Here is a 20,322-nt window from a genome sequence, read left to right on the forward strand (position 1 = left end):
TTTCATATTTGAATTCAAACCAGTTGTGATATTCATAATTAGGTCAACTGTTCAAATTAATATACCAGTATTAATAGTTTTACCTTTATTTATATATTTATTCCTTTATTTTGTATAGCATTTTTCTTTCTTTCCTCTAAACTCCGATTTGCATATTAGGGTTAAATCTCCAAATTTTGATATTAATATATGTTTTTTATATTATTTTTATATTGTAACAGAATGCACACAAAATAAGGTCGAGCATGATGCATAATTTATTTGAGTGTCTTTTGTTAATTATTTATTTGTGTAAGTGAGATGTTCACATGTGATGGTGAGTAGAAATATAACACACATATAGATAAAGGAATATACTTTCTCCTTTTAGGTTTTTCTTACAGAGTGGGTATTACATGTATTGTCTGGCGGTGCCTTCTGAGGCTGTGTGGACAGTCTGCGACCTCGCTGCAGGAGCGACTCCTTCCCTGTGTCGCATCCGGACGTTCGCACTCTGGACCGGACGGACCGCAATGGTGCAGGGTCGTCTTCTTTCTCGTAGGAACCTAGATCTCGCCCCTTAGGAAAGAGATCTTAGGGTGATCCGGGTTGGCAGGTTACCCGGAGCATCCACATACGACGTAGAGTCACCTTGGGATTAAAGATTTCAAGATGAGGATCAGATCTTCAGTTAAGTGGACAAAGTGGATCTTGCCCCACCAAGGGAGACCTCGTTAGGGTAAGATCATAGGGTCGCTTTGGGGTCAAAAGGCCACCCAAGAAGGCTCTAGATGACATAGAGTCTAATAGAGGTCAAGACAATGCCGTAGGGTCGGTAGGGCACCTAGGGCATCCCCAGACGATGTCGAGCAGAAAAGGATATGATGTGTGAACTACAACTAGCTCCTAAGGCGGTAATGATAAAGATTTATAGGACCCATGAATGCACACCACGGCGTCCTGGCAACCGCCCTAGCCTGCCAAGACCCAAGATCCACTTCTCCCCCGTGATCGAATGCGCAACCTTCCACTCCAGCCCGCGCACACCAAGCAAAAGTATGCCAACGAAAGTAGAGCGGGGTCCAGATCTATAGGAATTAAGGGGATGGCGGCGGGGAAGACGGTGGAGCGGCGGCGGAGGCGCTCGTGGGGATAGCGTCGGAGGAGGGGCGCGCGGGCATGAAGGAGACGAGACAGCGGAAAATCGTCTGGGGATAGCGGCGGCGGAGGCGCTCGTGGGAATAGCGTCGGAGGAGGCACGCGCGGGCATGAAGGAGACGAGACGGCGGAAAATCGCCTGGGGATAGCGTCGGAGGAGGCGCGCGCGGGCATGAAGGAGACGAGACGGCAGAAAAATCGCCTGGGGATAGCGTCGGAGGAGGCGCGCGCGAGCATGAAGGAGATGAGACGACGGAAAATCGTCTGGGGATAGCATCGGACGAGGCGTACATGAGGATGGATGAGACGAGACGGTGGAGAATCGCCTGGGGATAGCGTCGGAGGAGGCGCGCGTGAGGATGGATGAGACGAGACGACGGAGAATCGCCTGAGGATAGCATCCGAGGAGGCACGCGTGAGCATCGAAGGATGGACGAGACGAGGCGGTGGAGAATCGCCTGGCCTCCCAAGGCCGAGGTAGTTTCCTACAGGAAATTGGGACGAATTTTTAGCCAAAGGACACAGATAAATAATCCAGGGACAATCTATGCATGGGCTTTCTCCCGGGAGAAAAGACCAGGAAAACGCTGGCTGGTTTTGGGCTGCCAAACCAGCCCTTAGTGTACATGCAAAGTGGTTTCTGAAACTTTGAAAGGTTGGCAACCTTCATCGATTTCTTCAGAAGGTTCTCATGACGACCATGAAGCAACATCAATTAGAAACGTGCAATTTATGACAGGGTGATCAGGGCTGACATTGGAACTGTATATCTGAAAAAGTGATCTGTTTTATATATCTGTATGTGATATATAAATAAACATATCTACATCTGACAATCATATACTCCCTCCGTTTCTTTTTATTTGTCGCTCGATAGTGCAAAATTGCACTATCCAGCGACAAATAAAAAGAAACGGAGGGAGTACGTATTACTAACCAAGTTTCAAGCCTTGCATTGGCGCAGTGAGAACCGTATATCCAAGGTTCAACCTAAATAACTAGTGCGCAGTACGCTTTCACGTTCCATCAAAAGGTGCCCAAAATCCTATATAGTGCGCGGCTTAGCCAAAGCCGCGCTGTTTTCTAGTTTTGAAACGATATTTCGGATCGAAGTTCTTATATCTGGCGATAGCCACTTGTTCCAAATTCTCCTGCCTGCACCCCAAAAAAAGCTGCACGCGTATGTAACTACGTGCAAGTGCTACAAACGAGAGGCTCCAAAGCCAGAGCCCTGTGTTGTGAACAGGGTCCTCGAATCAAGGGCAGCGGAGATGCGTACAGGAAAAGCAGCGCGAAAGGGAGGAAATAAATCAATGATTGTTTGACTAACACGGCCATAATCCAAGGTTAAATTTCGCTACTAGCTGCTACGACTATAAAGCTAAACAGGACAAAAAAAATGAGGGCCACTCTCCGACTAAAAAACAACACATGGCAGAGGCAGACCACAATTTGAACTTCCCTCCAAAAGTCCAGACTCCCAAGTCTGAATGTTCCAAAAATTAGTTATCTTCAGGAAAAGAGAATGTTCAGTAGCTCCAAATACTCTTCTTGTTCTTTTTAGGCCAATCACATCATCGGGTAGACCATTTCACGCGCTTGTGGTAAACTTATCTATCGAGTCCTAATTAACCACACTCCTAGTTTTATATCCCCAATGACAGAGTAGTATAAAGATCCTAAACCCCAGAAACCCCGATCCCCAGAGATCCGTCTCTGCTCCTGGCTGCTTGATCACATTGGCAGGCAGTCTGCAGCCCACTTGGCGCTTTGGCCGTGTGTGTACATTGGTGCCATGGGGTGCACCACCTCAAGGCAGGCCCGTCACGACCTCCGGTACTGCCCGTCACCGCTGCCGCGCAGCCAGTCGTTCCCGGCTCGGTGCCCCAGCGACGTCGGCGTCCACGTGGTGCGGCTCACGTCGTCCACGCTCGGGTCCCTGGAGCTGGACAAGGCCCTGCCGCGGGCGCCGGAGCCCGCGCCCACGAGGCTGGCGCCGCGCACGCCCACCATGACGCCGCCCAACGAGCCCGAGGACATCGACGCGTGGGCGCTCATGGCCGGCCTCGAGGACCGCTCCCCGCTGCTGGGCGCGCCGTTCGGGCGCCACTCCTTCTCGTTCCCGGTCGCCACGGCGCCTGCGCAGGACCTCGCGGCGTCCGCCAAGGTGACGCCGCTGCCGATGCCGATGCCTCGGCCCGACGCCGCCCCGACGAGCGGCGGGGAGGGGAAGGCGCTGCCGCCGCGGAGGGCGGTGCTCTACTTCACGTCGCTGCGCGGCGTGCGCGCCACGCACGAGGACTGCTGCCTGGCGCGCGCCATCCTCAAGGGCTACGGCGTGCGCCTCGACGAGCGCGACGTGTCCATGCACCGCGGGTTCCGGGACGAGCTCCGCGGCCTTCTCGGCCTCGGGCTCGGCCAAGCCGGCGGCACGCCCGCCGCCCTCCCCAGCCTCTTCGTGGACGGGGAGCTCGTGGGCAACGCCGAGGAGCTGAAGCGGCTGCACGAGGCCGGGGAGCTCGCGCCGAGGCTGGCCGGGTGCGAGAGCGCTGCGTCGACGGCCGGCCCACACGGCGGCGACGCCGGCGCGTGCGAGGCCTGCGGGGACATGCGGTTCGTGCTCTGCGATGTCTGCTCGGGCAGCTGCAAGGTGTACGTGGGTGACGAAGACGAGGCGGAGGAGGAGGAGGAGGGCGACGAATGCGGCGGCGGGTTCCGGCGGTGCACGGAGTGCAACGAGAACGGCATCGTGAGGTGCCCCGTGTGCTGCTGCTGAGAGCCGAGACGTCCGCGGGGTTGGATACGCGACGTGACAGTGAGCATTATTGTTTTTTTTCGCTCCCCTGCGTGCAACGCAGCACTTGGGTTTGGTGTGGGGCACGCTAGCCCCTGTGTGTTTTTTTTTTTTTGTGAATGGTCTTCAGTAATTTGCGTGCGTGATCTACGGCGCGAGGCGATCGTGCTGCCAGTGTCTGGATATCCGATCTCTGGATTGCACTACATGTTAAGAGTACATGTCAGTGCCCCCATTCATTGGCGTTTCCAGAAGAACCAACCAACCTTCTCCAATCTCCATGTGCTCAACCAGATCTTTTGCCGGCCACAGCGGCAGTGGACTGCTTCGTCCTGGACGCGTTCCTCTTTTTGTTTTTTTGCTCGCGACACGGACGGTGGCCGTGTCCGTTGCCTGGTTGGAGCAGTTGGGGGGCGCGATTCAAAGCCGGCGCGGCGTTTTTTTTTTTGTATGCGATGCGACAGAGCAAAAGCGAGGCGCAGGAACGGGACAATTGGAGCAAAACAAGGCGGTTGCATTGATGGGATGGGACCAAAAAACTAAAACGGCGGACAATACACAGTAGTATAGGGCTATAGGCCTCTAGCTCTAGACCAATCATCAACATCATTGTCTAGTTGTACTGTATATACTGCACGAATAATCCTTCTGATGAACCGTCTGCTGTAGCTACACACAAGACAGCCCTCACGACGCACCAGCCTTAACTGACCTACTCGCTCCTTACACTAGCTAATAGCACTAGCACAGAGACCCGACCTTGGTACCAGCTGGTGCTGGATATGCTCACCTTCACTTCACCTCCACACACCTCGCCTCGCTTGCCCCACCCCACACACAACAAAAGCACACACATGACATGCATGGTTTTCTCGTTTCGCCCGCTTCTTATTCTGTTTCAACTTTCAAAACATACAGCTCTAGCACGGCTGGGCTGTGCCGCCGTGCCGTGCTCCGGCGCGGCGGCCGCGATCAGTGGCCGCCCGCGCTGACGGCGCGGAACTGGCGCTTGGAGATCTTGGGCAGCAGGAACACGCCCACGACGCCGCCGATGAGGGCGAACCCCGACGCCACGCCGAACGCCGGGATGTTGCCCTTGCCGAACAGCGCGTCCCACGGGCCCGCGCCCAGCGCGATGATCACCTGAGGGATGACGATGGAGATGTTGAGCACGCCGGTGCACAGCCCCTGCCCGCCGCCCTTCGTGGCCGCCAGCTGCGCCGTCACCGCGAACGGGACGCTGTACAGGATCTGCATTTGCAACAAAGAGATGGGTCGATCAGGACACGACGCCCAGTCCACATTGGCGTTGCGTGGCATTGCATCTGGTGGCGAGGCGAGGCGAGGCGAGGCGCTTACGGCGAGAGGGACACCCAGGAACGCGAAGAGGACGAGGCAGACGGCCTTGATGCTCGTGCTGGCGGTGATGGCGTCCTGCACGTATCCGTGGTAGTCCTTGAGCGACCAGAAGCTGATCAGCGCGGTGGCCGCCATGGCGACGCAGACCATGAAGTTGCTCGTCACCCACACCACCCTCGGCCCGACCTTCCGGCACATGGGCTCGATCAGGAACGAGCTGAATCCTAGAACGATCTGCACGTACGGTTCACCAGCCTCGTGGTCAGCTATCTATCTATCTGTCACTGACATAGTGCAGCGCCTGGCAATGGACGAAACGAGGCTACTGAATCTCACCGAGTTGAGCAGCAGCCCGAACGAGCCAACTCTGACGCCTTCGTCGAACGCCGAGATCTGAGCGTTGCTACCCTTGGGGTCGCCGTGGTAGATCTCACGGCCCATCCAGTCGGTGTCGTAGAGGATGAACGGGAACCAAGAGAGCTGCATGGACGACACAGTGCATGGCAGCAGCGTCAGCCGTCAGTAAAGAGCTTCCATGGCCGCTTAACCAGTGAACAGATCTGTATGGCAAATGGCATACCCAGGTGAGTCCAGTTACGAGGAGCACGGACGGCATCCCCGTGGGCAAGTTCTTGAAGCCCTTGAGCACAGCGAGTGGGCCGGAAGGTTCAGTCTCGACCTCGCCGTTTGCCTTTGTGGGGAGGTTCTGGTTTCCTCTGTAGGGCACTTCCTTGGCGAAGAACAGGGTTATAGTCAAGCACATGACTAGGAACACCTGTTGGAAGACATAAAAACGTGTCTGTATTTTGCGGCACTGGGGAATAGTAAAAAGTATCGCATGGCTTCCTTTTTTTTTCAAGAAAGAATGTAATCGGTACAATAACTTACCACAGCCACCAGAAACGCGCCTTTCAGGTTTGCGCAGGCTTCACAGCACGCGTTTGTCATAAGGAACGGAAACCACCTGTGCATGTGATAGCACCAGAAATTCAGAACGCGCCCGTGTTAAGTAAAACCAGTTCCAGAATAATTTAAAAAAAAACAGGTAGAGTTCGTGTGGGAGCGGTGGGCTTTACTTGTGCCAGTTGTTTGTGGAGCCAGAGGAATAGCCTAGGATGTTTCCCAGCGCCATCCAAGAACAGAAGATTGAGTTGGCTGCACTAGGCCCATGATGACCTGCGTTGAGCAAAAGAAAAGTAGTTACAAATCAGGTCACAAACTGTTGTTAGAAAAAAAAAAGAGCCTGAAATGAATTAGCCGAGAACGTTACCGCACAGATCAGCCATCATAGCACGCGCTGGACCCTAGCAGTTGGATGGAAAAATGTCAGGTTAATCCAGGATGCTTAATCTGAAAATTTACTGACAGAGACGACGCACTTACTTGCACAGTATTGTTGGAGAAGTCAAGGAGCCAAAACCCCAGAACGTACACGATCGCAGCATGCCAACGAGGGCCGTGGTAGAGGCTGTGTGTTGCACGTACGTACGTCATATGTGTCAGATCAGTTGGTAATAATGGTGCTCGCTAGCTGATACCAAATTAAGCGAAAGGTAAAAAGCTATATATATATGATGGCATCGCGCAAGGCGGCGGTTCACCTGCAGTGTTCCTTTGTGTCCCCTAGAGCAGCTCCGATGTCGGACGAGAAGCCAACAACAATGACCTACACAGCATGATGAACTCGGAAAATATTAGTCGGGAGGAGCGTTAAAGAAAGAAAGAAGAAACAGGAAACAGCTGCCAGCCAGTGACTTTTGGTTGCTGTTCCAGGTTCAGAGGTTCTCACGGCAAGGCAGATGAGCATGCATCCTATCAGGATAAATGGCCTGCGTCTTCCCCATCTTGCTGTGCACCTATCGCTGTACAGGCCAACCAGCGGTTGGACCTGCAGTGCAGGAGGTGGAAGGAGAGGGTTCATGTATAAGTGAAAAAATAACGGCGAGCGTAGACGCTGTGTATTAGGATAGAATAGAATCGATTGGGTCCCGTGCTTACCACTAAGCCAGCAATAGGACCGCATAGCCACATGAATGAAGTGAGGGCATGTGAGAGCCCCAGAGTCTGCACAGACACACAGGTAAAATCCAGACATCAGTAGGTCCATATACAGTTTATTAATTTCAGACCAATGAATTCACCAGCATGTTTAGCACTAACAAGGAAAAACTACGCAGTGTTACTTGTAGATGATTCAGAGAAACCAGTCAGAGTAGTTCAGTTATGTTGTCATGAATTATTATTATTTAGTTGGGCTGTGCATGCTGACTTGTCGATCGAGGTACTTGAGATCTCGGACATACATATCTTTTTTTCCCCTTCTAATTAAAAGAACAGACAGGACATATATAGAATATATCTGGCCTGAACCTAAAGCTGCCGCGCGCCTCCCTCGATCTCTTTTGATCTGGCCATTCATCAGGGGGTGCAGAGAGTGCGGTTAGGCGACGTGCCAGATCAAACCTGCCAGATACGCCTGCACATGCACCAACCGGCTCGACGATGGCACTTGGCTCAACGAGCCTATATGCCCTAGCTACGCGGGCTACGGCAGGCAGCAGCATAATGAACTTTATCCAAAAGGTGCACGACGAGCGAATAGGCACGGATATAAATGTTCCCATGGCTACAGAAGAAAGAAAAAAAGAAGGACGGGAATAATTGTGTGTGCTCTTGGCTTTGAAACATTTCAGATCCGACATGATCGATGGACAGGTACGTAACTAGCTAGCTAGCTAGCTCGATCGGAGAGTTCTTGTTCTTGTTGCTACATGTTAACAACGAACGAAAGCGCGGAAGGTTGCGGTTTGTTAGGCACGGCCATACGTAATAACGTGTGTGGTCTTTTGTCTCGGAGCTTTGGGCGGCGCGCGGGCCGATGCACAGGTTTCCTTTAGGCTTTATCCGGCCGCCGGCCGGGGTAGCGGCGGTAGGGCCTTTTGGAAACTTCTGGCTGGGCAGCGAATTCATTCGACGAGAGAGACGTGCGTACTGCATGCAGCTGAGGTACACACACGGCACACGGTACACCGACCGACCATGCAGGCAGGGCAGGCACCGTCTTCCTTCCGACGATCCTGCGTCTTTTTCGGCAAGGCTATCTGCTTCTTCGGTCATGCATATGCTAGGGCCTAGGGACCCAAGACTGGCACATACGAGGTGGCAGATGAAAGTACAGTAGTGTATTAATACTGGCAGGTGGTCACAACAATACCAGTGCCTACTGTACGTCACACACACACCACGTCTGCCGTGCACATAGAAACGTTTCTGAAAGGTTTGACTTTTGTATGTGCATGCAATGAAAAGAAGGAAGAGAGAAGAAGCTGTGTTCTTCCCAGCTTATTTCGGCAGTAATTAGCCGGTCCGGAGGAAAAGTAGGCACAACATATATATTTGGGTGGCGGAGCAGGAAGTAAGGGACGAAGCAGGATTTCCAGTTTAATTATTTCGATCGTGAAGCACTGCTCCAGTTCATACGGAGTATATAATTCATCTAAACAAAACCACCCACATACATCAAGTAGAAACGACCAAGTGTATACGTAGCTATCAGCTGCAAGTTTTTTTGGCCACACATGTGTACGTGCAGATATATATATGCTGATTCTCAGTGTGTACTACGTGCTTACTCTACTTTTTTTTCTCTCGTGGGTTTGACGAGACAAAGACAGGATCAAACGTCCATTACGTCGTTACTGGTCATCGAAAAGATGCTCTCTGCCTTTTTCAAATTCAAACTACTACTCATTAAATGTGTGTATATGGCACCTGCTTATTATTAGCTTTTGTAAAATAGCGGTTGAATATAGAACATCATGCATGATCGGCGGTAGTATCGTTTATTTGCAAGCAAGACACGTACGGCGCTCGCCGTGCATGCCGCCCCGCCGCATGTACACGCACGTATAGTATACGTGCACACGCGCGGAGGCGCGATCTCGCGTCGCGTGTCGGTGGTGACGATGAAGGGTATGTAGCTAGGCAGTACGACGTCTATATGTGTGTGTGTATACCTGCACGTAGGGCGTGAGGAGGGAGAGCTGCAGCGCCCAGCCGTACTGCACGCCGCCGGCGACCATGCCGGCGAGGATGAGCCTGCCGAGGCTGATCGGCGCCACGTGGTCCGCCGCCGCCGCCGCCGCGCCGCCGGTGCCGCGGACCCCCACGGACAGCTCCAGCTCGCCGTCGCCGCGAGCCATGGCGGGCGAGCACACGTACGTACCAGACCGGTCGTACGTCGATCAGGCGCGCGGCCGCGATAGCTGAGAGAGATTATATGTATGTGATCGAAATCGAAGGGGATGATTAACCAGCACGGGGGGGGGGGGGGGGGGAGCAACGAACAAGAGAGCTTTGGGAGGCGCAGGAGGGTTCTCGGGAGATAGACGAAAATGGAAAGCGCTGTGGGGGAGGAGGAGCGAGGTGCGCTGCCTGAGAGCGCGGGTAGTGAGGAGACGTGAGGTGTGGTGTGGGTGTGGGTGTTTGGAGCGGGGGAGATGGTGTGGCATTTAAAGGCCGTGGCGCGCGACGACCCCGGCCGGCCCAGCCCGGCCCGCGGCCTGGCGTGCGCGGACCACGCTAGCTGCTATGCGATGCGAGCCTAGCCTGCCCGCGGATGCGGCCACTCGTCCCGCCATCCTACCAGCACTCACTCCCCCAGGGCGCAATTATTAATTACTGCTATGCTAGGCCCACGGCACAGCCCACAGGGTGCTGCAGCCTGCAGGAGTGCCTGCCTGCCTTATCCATCTGCAGCCGCTGCCTCCAGATCGTCCGGTCTAGCTTCGCCAGGCTGCGAATCCTCTATCACCCCCCGGGTGCACCTAGCGATTCCACTCCAGTTTCGGCCATGCACAGGCGCCGCCCGGATCGCCTGTGGCTGCGCTTCTTGGCTGGCCTGGCTGATCTGTTCGTGTCGTCAGTCGTATCGTCACTAGAGAACACGCACAACCTAGCGGTACTACGAATGGTCCACTGCGTCTGCATCTGCGTGCGTTCGTCCAAGCAGAGAGTGACGTGCTGGGGATGGATGGAGAGTCCCACAAACACGTACGCCGCACAAGCCGCAACCATGTCGCTCGATGGTACCTACCTTCATCGTAATACACGTGAGCCTTTGTGCGGATGGCCGTTTTTCTTCTTCTCAATTCTCCAACTAGGGATGGATCCATAGGATATGCCGGATAGAGCGACCATGGTATACCATATATGTAGTGCAGGTGCAGGACCAACACATATTAAACACTGAAGTTTTAAACTATATGGAAAACATTTACAGCTTCAAGCACCAGAGAGAATGTGATTAGGTGGTCTGTAGCTTTTGGGCTCATATCTTGGAGATTGGCTGGTTTGATCCCTTTGTGGTGCGATATATTTTATTTTTTATTCTCTTATGTATTACTCCCTCCGTCTCACAAAGGATGTCGTTTGACTTTCTTGAGGCCAACTTTGATCAATTTGTTTTATTCAAAATATTTGTGAAAATATAGAAAACTTTAGTTTATTGTTAAAGTAAATGGTATGATAAACTAAACCGTAATGAAAATAAATGATAATTATGAATTTTTTTGAATAAAATGAGCTGGTCAAACATGATCTCAGAAAAGTCAAACGACATTTTTTTAGAGACAGAGGGAGTATTATATACTACGGATCAAATTCTCTATATATTCACTATAATGATGTATTTAATTTTTTTATGTTCTCCATTTTCTACTAATATTTTCAATTTATTTAAAACAGCTTTAAGACCCTCTTTATATTTTCTTGTATTGATAGCAATAGAGATTTTAATTAAACAAATCTTCAATAGCTTCTCCGATCAGAATGACAAATATTGCCAAAATGACTTCTCCAATTAGATCACCGTACGTTGCCATTTTTTTACCTCTTTGGTAGCTAAAATCGAGGGATAAAATAGGAATTTTTATTTAAATAGTTTTCTTAATTTATCTCTTTGCAAATTATTTTTCTATTTCCCATGTAGCGCTTTATTTTCGTATTTCCTCTCTAGTGCATGATATTACTGAGCTACACTATGATTTTGTTTTACTGTATTTTATCCTATACAAGTTAACTACTAAGCCTTAAGTTTTGTTTTATCCTAGGAGTTGGAGCATACGAGGATGCGTGAGGACTTACTTTTTGGCTATGTGTTGGTTTGATGAATTTGTAATGTGAAGTATGTGAGTTGTATGATGTGTGTGAATGGATATCTATTATATGCTTGATGTTTTGTTTAAACTGGATGAGAAAATGGGAAAACAGGATGCTGGGTTTGCAGCAAAACAGGTTAACTCCCGTCGACTATAGTAAAGCCGATCGAAGGGAGTTTTAGCTGATGTGACCTTAATTACCATCGACTGGTGGTATCAATGGGAGTTATTACCCCATGCACGGTAACTCCTGTCGGCTACAATGAACCGCTAGAAATTAAATAATTCTGGAATTGTAATTCCCGTCAGCTAGGTACGGACGAAAATTAACCTTTTACCAACGAAGATAACTAACTCTCATCATTATATGTTAATTCCATTCGGTTCTTAGCCTACTGCCGAATCACTGTTGTGAGGCATACGGTAGTGCCGCATCTCAGTTCAACATACCTACGTTCTACCAGCGTCGTCCATCGTTCCACAACAGATGTCGTCTGGCCAACTAGCAAACTACCTCTCGCCTTCATTCACTGATGCATCACATGTAAACTCGTGTATCACATTCAAGTTAGAGTTATAAATCATGAACATGAAACTGATTCTCTTGTTACAGGGTTTCGAGAATAGCTCCCAAAATATCGATTCTGCTCCGGGTTTGATAGGAGGCCAAATGATGCCTTGGGGACCTCCCAATCGGGCATGTTCTTGACGTCGCCGCAGATGTCAGCGTAGACAACGTCGCATATACCTTAGGGATATCCTTATATAAGACAACCACAAATGTCGTGGGGATTTGCTCAATGGTCGTCACAACCACTGCCATAGCCAGGAGCGGTAAGTTAAGACCAATTTGAGTATCTTGAGCTCTAGAGTTGGAAAATGCAGTAATTCAAGCTGTATGACAATCTGACATATGTATTGTATCTCTTTTAGTGTTCGGGTTCACGTTGAACTCTATAACACAATATGATTTTTGTGAACCAGCTATTTTAACCCAAGTGGTGAAGCTTACGACGACCAACCTTTAGAGTGAAGAATGTTTGGACTATGTTTGGATTACGGATGGACTTATTGACCAGTATGTTTGGACTTGGCCAATATATGTGATATACTTTGTTAACTGTTGTATGTGATACTCTGTTTTTTTTTTTTGTTGTATACCTGTTCACTGTTCTGGAGGCTTCCATCCTGGGAGGAAGCCAAAACATATTTTATATATTTTTATTTTTTTTTAAGAATGTCAGTTAACCGACATACTTAATGCCACATGGGCTAATTACGTCGGTTCGACATACACGTGGCGTCTCTGCGTGCCTGTGATGGCCGAAGTAAGAACATCGGTCCGCGCTGGCGGACAGATATGTACTATGTGATTAACACCCACGTTCTTACATCTTTTCTCACTGAGCATGCAGGCTCTCTGTACATCTTTTAATACGGATGTCTCATGAGAACACTAGTTATTAAACGGATGTATTTAATGGCGACGATCCCGAAAAAAAAAGATGGATAAAAATATCTTGAAAAATGCTAACTCAGTCCGGATCCAGAAAAGTTGATAGGGGCGCTTGATCAGTGGAGGAATAATCTGACGCAGACAGCACGCAATGGTCCGAACTCTGAAGCCTCTGGCAGCGCGCGGTTGCATCGTCGTCATCACTTGCATGTATATGGACCAGCCGGCGAGAAAACGACGGGTGCAAATGGCGGATTCGTTTGGTTTTTACCCGGCCCGGACCCCGGAAGTCGGCCAATGCAAAGGGCTACTTTTTTTTTTCTTTCTTTTTAATTAACCCGGAGCCGGAAGATCCATGGACATAGGTAGGGAGATGCATGAGAGGAGAGAGAGGACACGATCGATCGACATCCGCCTCGAAAAGACGAAGAAAAACGAGGCTTGATGAAGCGTGTTGTTGTTGTTGTTGGCAATTGCCATCGCGCAGGGCCCCATTAGTGACATGCGAAGACTTTGGTCTAAATTCCTGTGCCGTCAACGCGCCGCTGGGGGCCCCAGCCCCCAAGGACCACAGCCCTGTGACGCAACGCGTACGTGGCCTTCCTGTTGTCTGTACACTCCTGTAGAGTCGATCAGCTAGGCGGCGTGTCCAGGTATACTAGGTGGGTCGTCGAACGGTATTATGACGGTATTCCATTGCAGTCGAATTCGAACTCACCTCGCAATTCATATACTCCCATATATATAGTTTGAAAAAAAAGGATGGTCAGCTCTACTTCATTCACCCTTGTTCTCCTGGCTGAAATTTAATGATCGCTTGGGGTACGGTCTTCCAGCTGTCCACTCCAGCCTCAGTGGATATCTGATATAGAACTATCTTAATCTAATATCCGAATGATAATGCTGTTCTTATATATATATATCGATCTACTAGAGAGAAGAAGGAAAAAAAGAAAAACTATATGTATATATCCATGTCTATATTGAATATCCGATAAAATGTACGTTTAGCTAGGTGCGTGCCCAACAAATAATAAGATACCTAAATCACAGCAAAACATCGTCGTCCCTACTCGATCTTTACACACACCCCTAGCCTAGGCCCAAGTCAATGCAAATGGGATGCATCATCCGGTAGTGATGGGACAGGAACGGATATGAGCTGTGTCGTGGGTGATTTAACTCACTTACTTGCAGCTAGTAGCTTGGGACCAAAACAGTACCATTCTGTTGGTTTGTATGTAGCATCTAAGCTCCTGAGTGGCACTACAGTATACGGCACTCAAGGAAGATGCGCCAGTTCATCGTACGCGCGTAGTCGTATCCACTAACGACGACGACGACGACGACTATAGCGCGCGGTCCCGTACGGTACGTGGGTGCCAGTAGTGCCAAATGCCAAAAATCCAATGGTGCCAAGCATCTATCCCCAACAGAGACGCATCACGCGCCCAATCGATTGCGTTTCTCTCTAGCTGCAGTTTACAGTCGACACAGCCGCCTGTATGTGTCGTAGCCGTACGTTCTTGATATACTCGTACGTATGCTGTCTATAGTACAGTACACCCAGTAGAATACCAAAGTTTAGTTTTCTGACTCTGAGAACACCGGCGTCTAGTAGCATCAGAAAGGCGATGCTCTTTTTTTCTGCTCGGAGATTAATTGGGAGTCGGAGGTCGATATATTCGTAGATAGCATATATAACAAAGCGGTGGTGGTGCGTGGCAACGACGACGACGACAAGCTAGAGATATATAGATATGCGCATGGGCTGCTTGGGGTACCCGCGCGCATCTGCTAGCTCAAAGTGGATATCAATCAATCATGCACTCCTTGCTGAGACTGATGAGAGGGAGAGCGAATGAGTGTGGAATAATGAGCAGTCGGCGGCATGCATGCATGCATGGGCTTTATTCGAAACGCCGGCCGGCGGGCGGAGGCGGAGGCGATGACGGATCGATTTCGAAAAGCAGCTGGAGAGCACCGGATCCATACCGGCGAGATTTGACGCGGGGAGGATCGGCATGCTGGCTTATTATTACGAAGAGAAACCTGATGCCGTGTCTGTGTGTGTTGTTCCCTGCCCGAATTATTCTTCCTCCGCAACGCTAACAGCCGGAGGAAATATCTGATGATCGACAGAAATGCCATCCGGCCGGTCCCCCCGTCGCGCAGCGCCGGCCGGGGGGGGGGGGGGGGGGGGGGGGGCAGTACCCGGCTATAGCTTCCAGTGCCTAGCTTATGGGCATGGTTTGATCGGCTTCTGGTCAGATTTTAGCCGTCAGCAGAGTTGGCTTCTAGCCGCCAAACAGTTTACTATCAGTTTGTTTTTTCTTCTTTTCGAAAACCTCTTTTATTTTAAACATCGTGTAAATCAATGTGAGTGGAGTCGTTGTGGCGGAAGAAATCTACCCCTTACACCATAAAACCGCACGGATCAGTTCGTCTTTCTCCGCACGAAAAGCCCCACGATATTCATATCAGAAAAGCTCTTTGGGACAAACAAACAAAAATTTGTACCAAACAGGCCAGCTTGCTTCCACGAACGGAGGAGCCGGTAGCTCAGGAGCACAGCGCAATGCCGCCGCCGCCGCCACGCAACAAGTTTTTGCTCCCACCAAACGAAGTCAAACCAGACTGAAAGTACTGCTCATGCATGGACATGGCGGCGGACCACCGGTGATGTGTGCGCTCGCTCGGGCGCGGATCATGTATGGACGTCCTCCAGTCAACCACCTCATCCATCCATCCATCCGTGCCTGTTTCGTGCTCCGACACACAGTGAGGATCTGAGCCCTAACGTGCAGGTGCAGGGCTTTTATTTCGCTTCCCGAGGCTATCCGGCGGCCGGTTTCCAGTACCGAGGCGGGAGTTAAATCCGACCCGGCGGACGGGATAAGGAAGAAGAAGAGCGTGACGTGGCCGGAACCTAGCTAGCTAACTGCATGCATGCGCAGGGCTTGCTCTAGCTAGTCTAGCTACATGCGGCCAGCTCGATCAGTCGACGTCGACGTCGTCGTCGTCGTGGTATAGCAGGTAAGCTTAGCCTTAGGCGCTAAGCTTCTGCGGCAGCGCGTGTGTGCTCGCTCGGCGCGCGCGCCGGCCGATGGTCCTCCAGCGGGCATCTGCTGATCCATCCATCCATCCTCTATGATCGCGGCTCATTGGCAGGCCGTCTCGCTCTCGCCCGCTGCATAATAATTGGATTGGATGCCCTCTGGATCCTCGTCGCGAGCGCTACTTGGATGCGCAGTGCGGGCGCCTGTCGTCGTCTCTGCGCCCGATTCCTTCCAGATTGTTCAGTGCACGGCACACGGCCGTGGTGGCGCGCCCGGCGCGGTCGTTTTCGGATCGCCCGGAAGGTGCGCGAATTCCGGTATGAGTACTGTATGCGCCCCCTCGATCGATAGCTAGTTTTTTTTTTAAAAAAAAAATTGTTTTTGTTTTTCTGGTATATATAGTATAGATACTATACCAAAGGCGCGTACTGCGACGACGACGACAATGACGACGCGCGCTCGATCGTCAACTGTACACAGTTTTCTTTTTCCTTTTCTTTTTGGATTTTGGATCCAAGAATTATATAGCACGCACGCGCGCGCGGAATAAAAAATGTCACTGCTGCCGTGCAAGTGTATGTGTATCGATCTACATGAGGACCCCATATATATACGTATTCCGTTCACTACTACTCCCATAATAAGTGAGGATCGGAGATAATCTTGGACGTGTTCCAATCCACTGATGATTCCAAGCCGTCATCATACCATGGTGACTCGATCTGAAGCATCTCCCAAATGTACTCGTGAAGAAAGCGGGAGGGTTTAAGTGGTTGAGTCCGCGGTTGAGCTGGCTATAGGCAGCAGCACCTAGCCACATACGACATGGACAAAAGTGACAGCCATACATTTAGACACGTACGTTACGTTGCACAATAATAGTGGCGGGCCAGCGGGTTTTAAGTGCTTCCGTTGTTTGGTGTAAATTCACGTGCACTAGCTAGTGACGTCTGCTCTCGAGCAGGAGCGAACCTAGGATCGATGTCATGTTATTGGGGGTCAAGCACTAACCAAACTAAGCAACACAGGATCAAAGACGTGTTAGGCCTTGTTCGTTTGTTCAGGAATGGACCAGGAATCATTTCAACTGATCAAAAATTATATAAATTAGAGAAACAAACCGGCTAGAAATTGTTTCATTCCTCCATTCCGGAAAAAAACGAGCGACGCCTTAGTAGTTCTCTACTTAAGGGCTAGTTTGGCAACAAAATAGAAATCTTTTCAAAAAAAAGGATTATCATAAGGGATAGTTTGAAAAAACATTTTTTCTAAGGGATTTCCATTTTTCCAATGTAAAATAGTTTATTTTCCCTTGGGAAACTAGGAATCTCACTTGAGAAAATGAAGTTTCCTAACTATCTCTAAAAGAGCAAATCATATGGATATAAGAACTTTTAGTACGTTCTCATAAAGTTAAAGGGTCCCGCAACCCCAATAAAAACAAGCCTGTCTCAGTTAATAAGCATATATGTGGGTCTCTAAGATGGCCTCTCCTAGACCGCTCCACTCCGTCTTCACTATCGAGCTTCGACCAAACTGCAGCGGGTCTTTCTCCTTCTTTACACACTTGTGGCCACACCATAAATACAGTCGTGGCCTCGCAATAATATAAGCTAGTCCAAGTACAATAATGGTACACACACACATCAAGTGGTAAGAGGCATGCAAACTTTACTAAACAGTAACACTACACCTAAACCTAGAGCTATGAAACATATAAGCGATGGTCTAGCTAGCCTAACACTTTGCAAAAACACCCACGCTAAATCACCATGTGTATCACTAAGCACTATGCAACTGGAGAGCATTATAATGGAGCATCGACTCCTTTGGTATATTCCTCGGCTCTCATACCCTATAAATTACCGATAGGAGTGGTATTTATAGCCTCAAAGTCCAAAACTAGACACTGTCAAAAGCTACAACAATCTATATATGTATCAGATATGTTTGATGATAGCATCAGAGGTCACACTGAATATCTGATAATTCGACTGTTCAAATTTGATTGTTGTGATGTTTTTTTAGAACCGTACACCACCACCTGATAGGAGAACCGAACATGTTCAGTGGTTTAATAAAAGTCACCATTGTGTCCTATGTGCATGGATATAAGAGCATTAGACATGTTCGGTGCTATTTTTTTAGCTGGGCACACTTTTGAATTTTGGGCATAACTTTTACCTGTTAACTCCAATATGATTTTGATGATCTTGGATTTTTTTTTGAAAATCTTATCAAAAGATCTATATCTTTGACGTGAAGTCATGTTAATTTGAGCAGATCCAAAATCATGAGACAATTATAATTTTGCCACCTCTTTTTCTTTGGAGCCTTCAATTTTGTTTGTGTTTGAACTTGTACTTCTTGGTGACCTAAACTCTTAGCATGTCATGCAATTATTTAACATGGCTTATAATTTATAGGTCAGTACCCGTGCGTTGCAACGGGAACATATAATACCATGATAACTTATATACAAAATGTGTCTTATATTGTTATAAGAAAATATTTCATAATCCATTTGTGATCCTAGCCATACATAAATTTTGTTATTTTAATTTAGTTGTTTCACTACTACATTGCAACCATCAGTATCATGCAGACTTCGATATATGTCATGATTTGCATGGTCTCATTATTGGAGAGCACGTGCCACACCTGCCGGTAGAAGTTCTGTCGTACATCGTTAGTCATCAGGCACGCACCACCATACACGCTTGCTTAAACAAAAAAATGCAAGTGTGTGTTTGCGAAGAGAATTAAAGGCAGGCCGGCACAAAAGGTACCCCGACGATGGCGAGTGGTCATTGTTGTCGGTCCACCTCTGCTCACCTCCGGTGTCGAGATGACGCCACAATCCTTGATATAATAGTCGTCGAACGCGCGCGATATGGTGAGTACCGATCACTCTTGGCTGGGCTGCCAAATGAAGTGCACCCCAGGCTCATCAGCGAGGTAGTACACCTGGTCGTTGCACCATCGGATGTGCTACTCCTCTACATACATCTTGTTCGAGAACACTCACACAACAACAACAATGGTCATCATTCCAGCGCACAAGAATTCATGGTCGGTCAGTAGCGACTTACGTGGCAGGTTAGGCTTCAGGTGGATGATGAGCTAGACGGCGTGATGGCGTCGTCGTAGGTTGCGATGCCCAGAACAACCCGAGAGTTGTCGACATTGGCGACGACCATGAGGTCCCCATGTTTGACGATGGACAGCGCGGTGCAGCCGCTCTGGACCACGTCCAAGCGGCGGCTGCGCCGGAGCTTGCCGTACACAGCGGCGCATGGGCCATGTAGGACTGCTTCCAGAGTTCGAACTGGCAGTCGCCAAGTTTCTTCTCGTCGTCGATGAGCGACGCCAACGCGAGCGCCTCGTGCTAGTGGTGTTTGTTCGGGGTTTCCAAGTAAGAAACATGGATTCATCTTTGACATTGGTTTATGAAAATGATTTATAAGTTAGATCCATGGAAAAATATTATGGAGAATAAATGTTACACATGCAAAAAAAAAGTATTTAAGTTGAAAACATTATTCAAACAAAAGAAATTGCATGCAAGGCTTTTCTTTAAATACTACTCTCTCAATCCAAAAATATAATTTAATAATCTCAGTGATACTTATCTACTACTACACATTGTGCAAGGGTAGCAGGTGGGCTTCGGGAGAGATGTATTATATGTTTTTACTATAATAGATGTTGACATAAACACATATGTGGTGTAGTGGTAACTACAAACACATTTATTTGAGAGGTCGTGGGTTCGAATCCCCTTGGAGCCTGTTTTTTTAATTTAATTTTAGCTAGACGTGGGATGCATGTGGGAATGAGAATAGGCTTCGTGGGAGGGGGAATGAGAAAGACACGTGATAGCCGGGAATGAAAATGTGAATGGGCTTTGCAGGGAGGGGGAATGAGAAAGACAGGCAGCTGGGAATGGGAATGGGTAGTAGAGATTTTTCAAAGCGTTGACCATTCAGGCCAGTCTAAGTTTACCTTAAATCTATTTAAATTATGTCTTGTATACCAGCAGACAACATGAGTCCAAATAGTCATGTTGTTAATCAAACATAAAAATCCAAACTTAATGGCCCATAGGGTCTACTTTTCTTACGATCTCTCCATTTTAGCTATTTTTTCTTTTTAGATTTTGGATCCAAGAGCTATAGCGCGCGGAATAAAAAAGTGTCACTGTCGTGCAAGTATACGTATATGGAGCACATTTGGACAATTGGGCCGGGTTTTCATCTGAGGAACTACTTGAGAACCTATATATACGTATTCCGTTCACCACCACTCTCGCATAATAAGTGAGGAGATAATCTTGGACGTGTTCCATTCTACTGATTC

At 49.0% G+C, this 20,322-nt stretch overlaps 2 protein-coding genes across 3 annotated transcripts; one reads left to right on the top strand and one right to left on the bottom strand.

The window, feature by feature from the left end:
* The first annotated feature begins 2,868 nt into the window (after nt 1-2,868).
* Nucleotides 2,869-4,204, top strand: LOC100501215 (Glutaredoxin family protein). The gene has a single exon (NM_001195996.2). The coding sequence runs from the start codon at nt 2,933-2,935 to the stop codon at nt 3,911-3,913; it is 981 nt and encodes a 326-aa protein (NP_001182925.1). The 5' UTR covers nt 2,869-2,932; the 3' UTR covers nt 3,914-4,204.
* A 244-nt stretch (nt 4,205-4,448) lies between these two features.
* Nucleotides 4,449-9,760, bottom strand: LOC541615 (sucrose transporter 1). Of its 2 annotated transcripts, NM_001305791.2 has the most exons (13): nt 9,638-9,760; nt 9,307-9,555; nt 7,289-7,354; nt 7,080-7,178; nt 6,892-6,956; nt 6,674-6,758; nt 6,561-6,594; nt 6,367-6,466; nt 6,179-6,254; nt 5,871-6,065; nt 5,627-5,770; nt 5,291-5,524; nt 4,449-5,182 (listed from the first exon to the last, which is right to left on the bottom strand). In NM_001305791.2, the coding sequence occupies exons 2-13, from the start codon at nt 9,490-9,492 to the stop codon at nt 4,904-4,906; spliced, it is 1,563 nt and encodes a 520-aa protein (NP_001292720.1). In that variant the 5' UTR covers nt 9,493-9,555; nt 9,638-9,760; the 3' UTR covers nt 4,449-4,903.
* Nucleotides 9,761-20,322: the final 10,562 nt, after the last annotated feature.

This window comes from Zea mays, chromosome 1, assembly GCF_902167145.1.
Source record: "Zea mays cultivar B73 chromosome 1, Zm-B73-REFERENCE-NAM-5.0, whole genome shotgun sequence".
Taxonomy (NCBI): Eukaryota; Viridiplantae; Streptophyta; class Magnoliopsida; order Poales; family Poaceae; genus Zea; species Zea mays.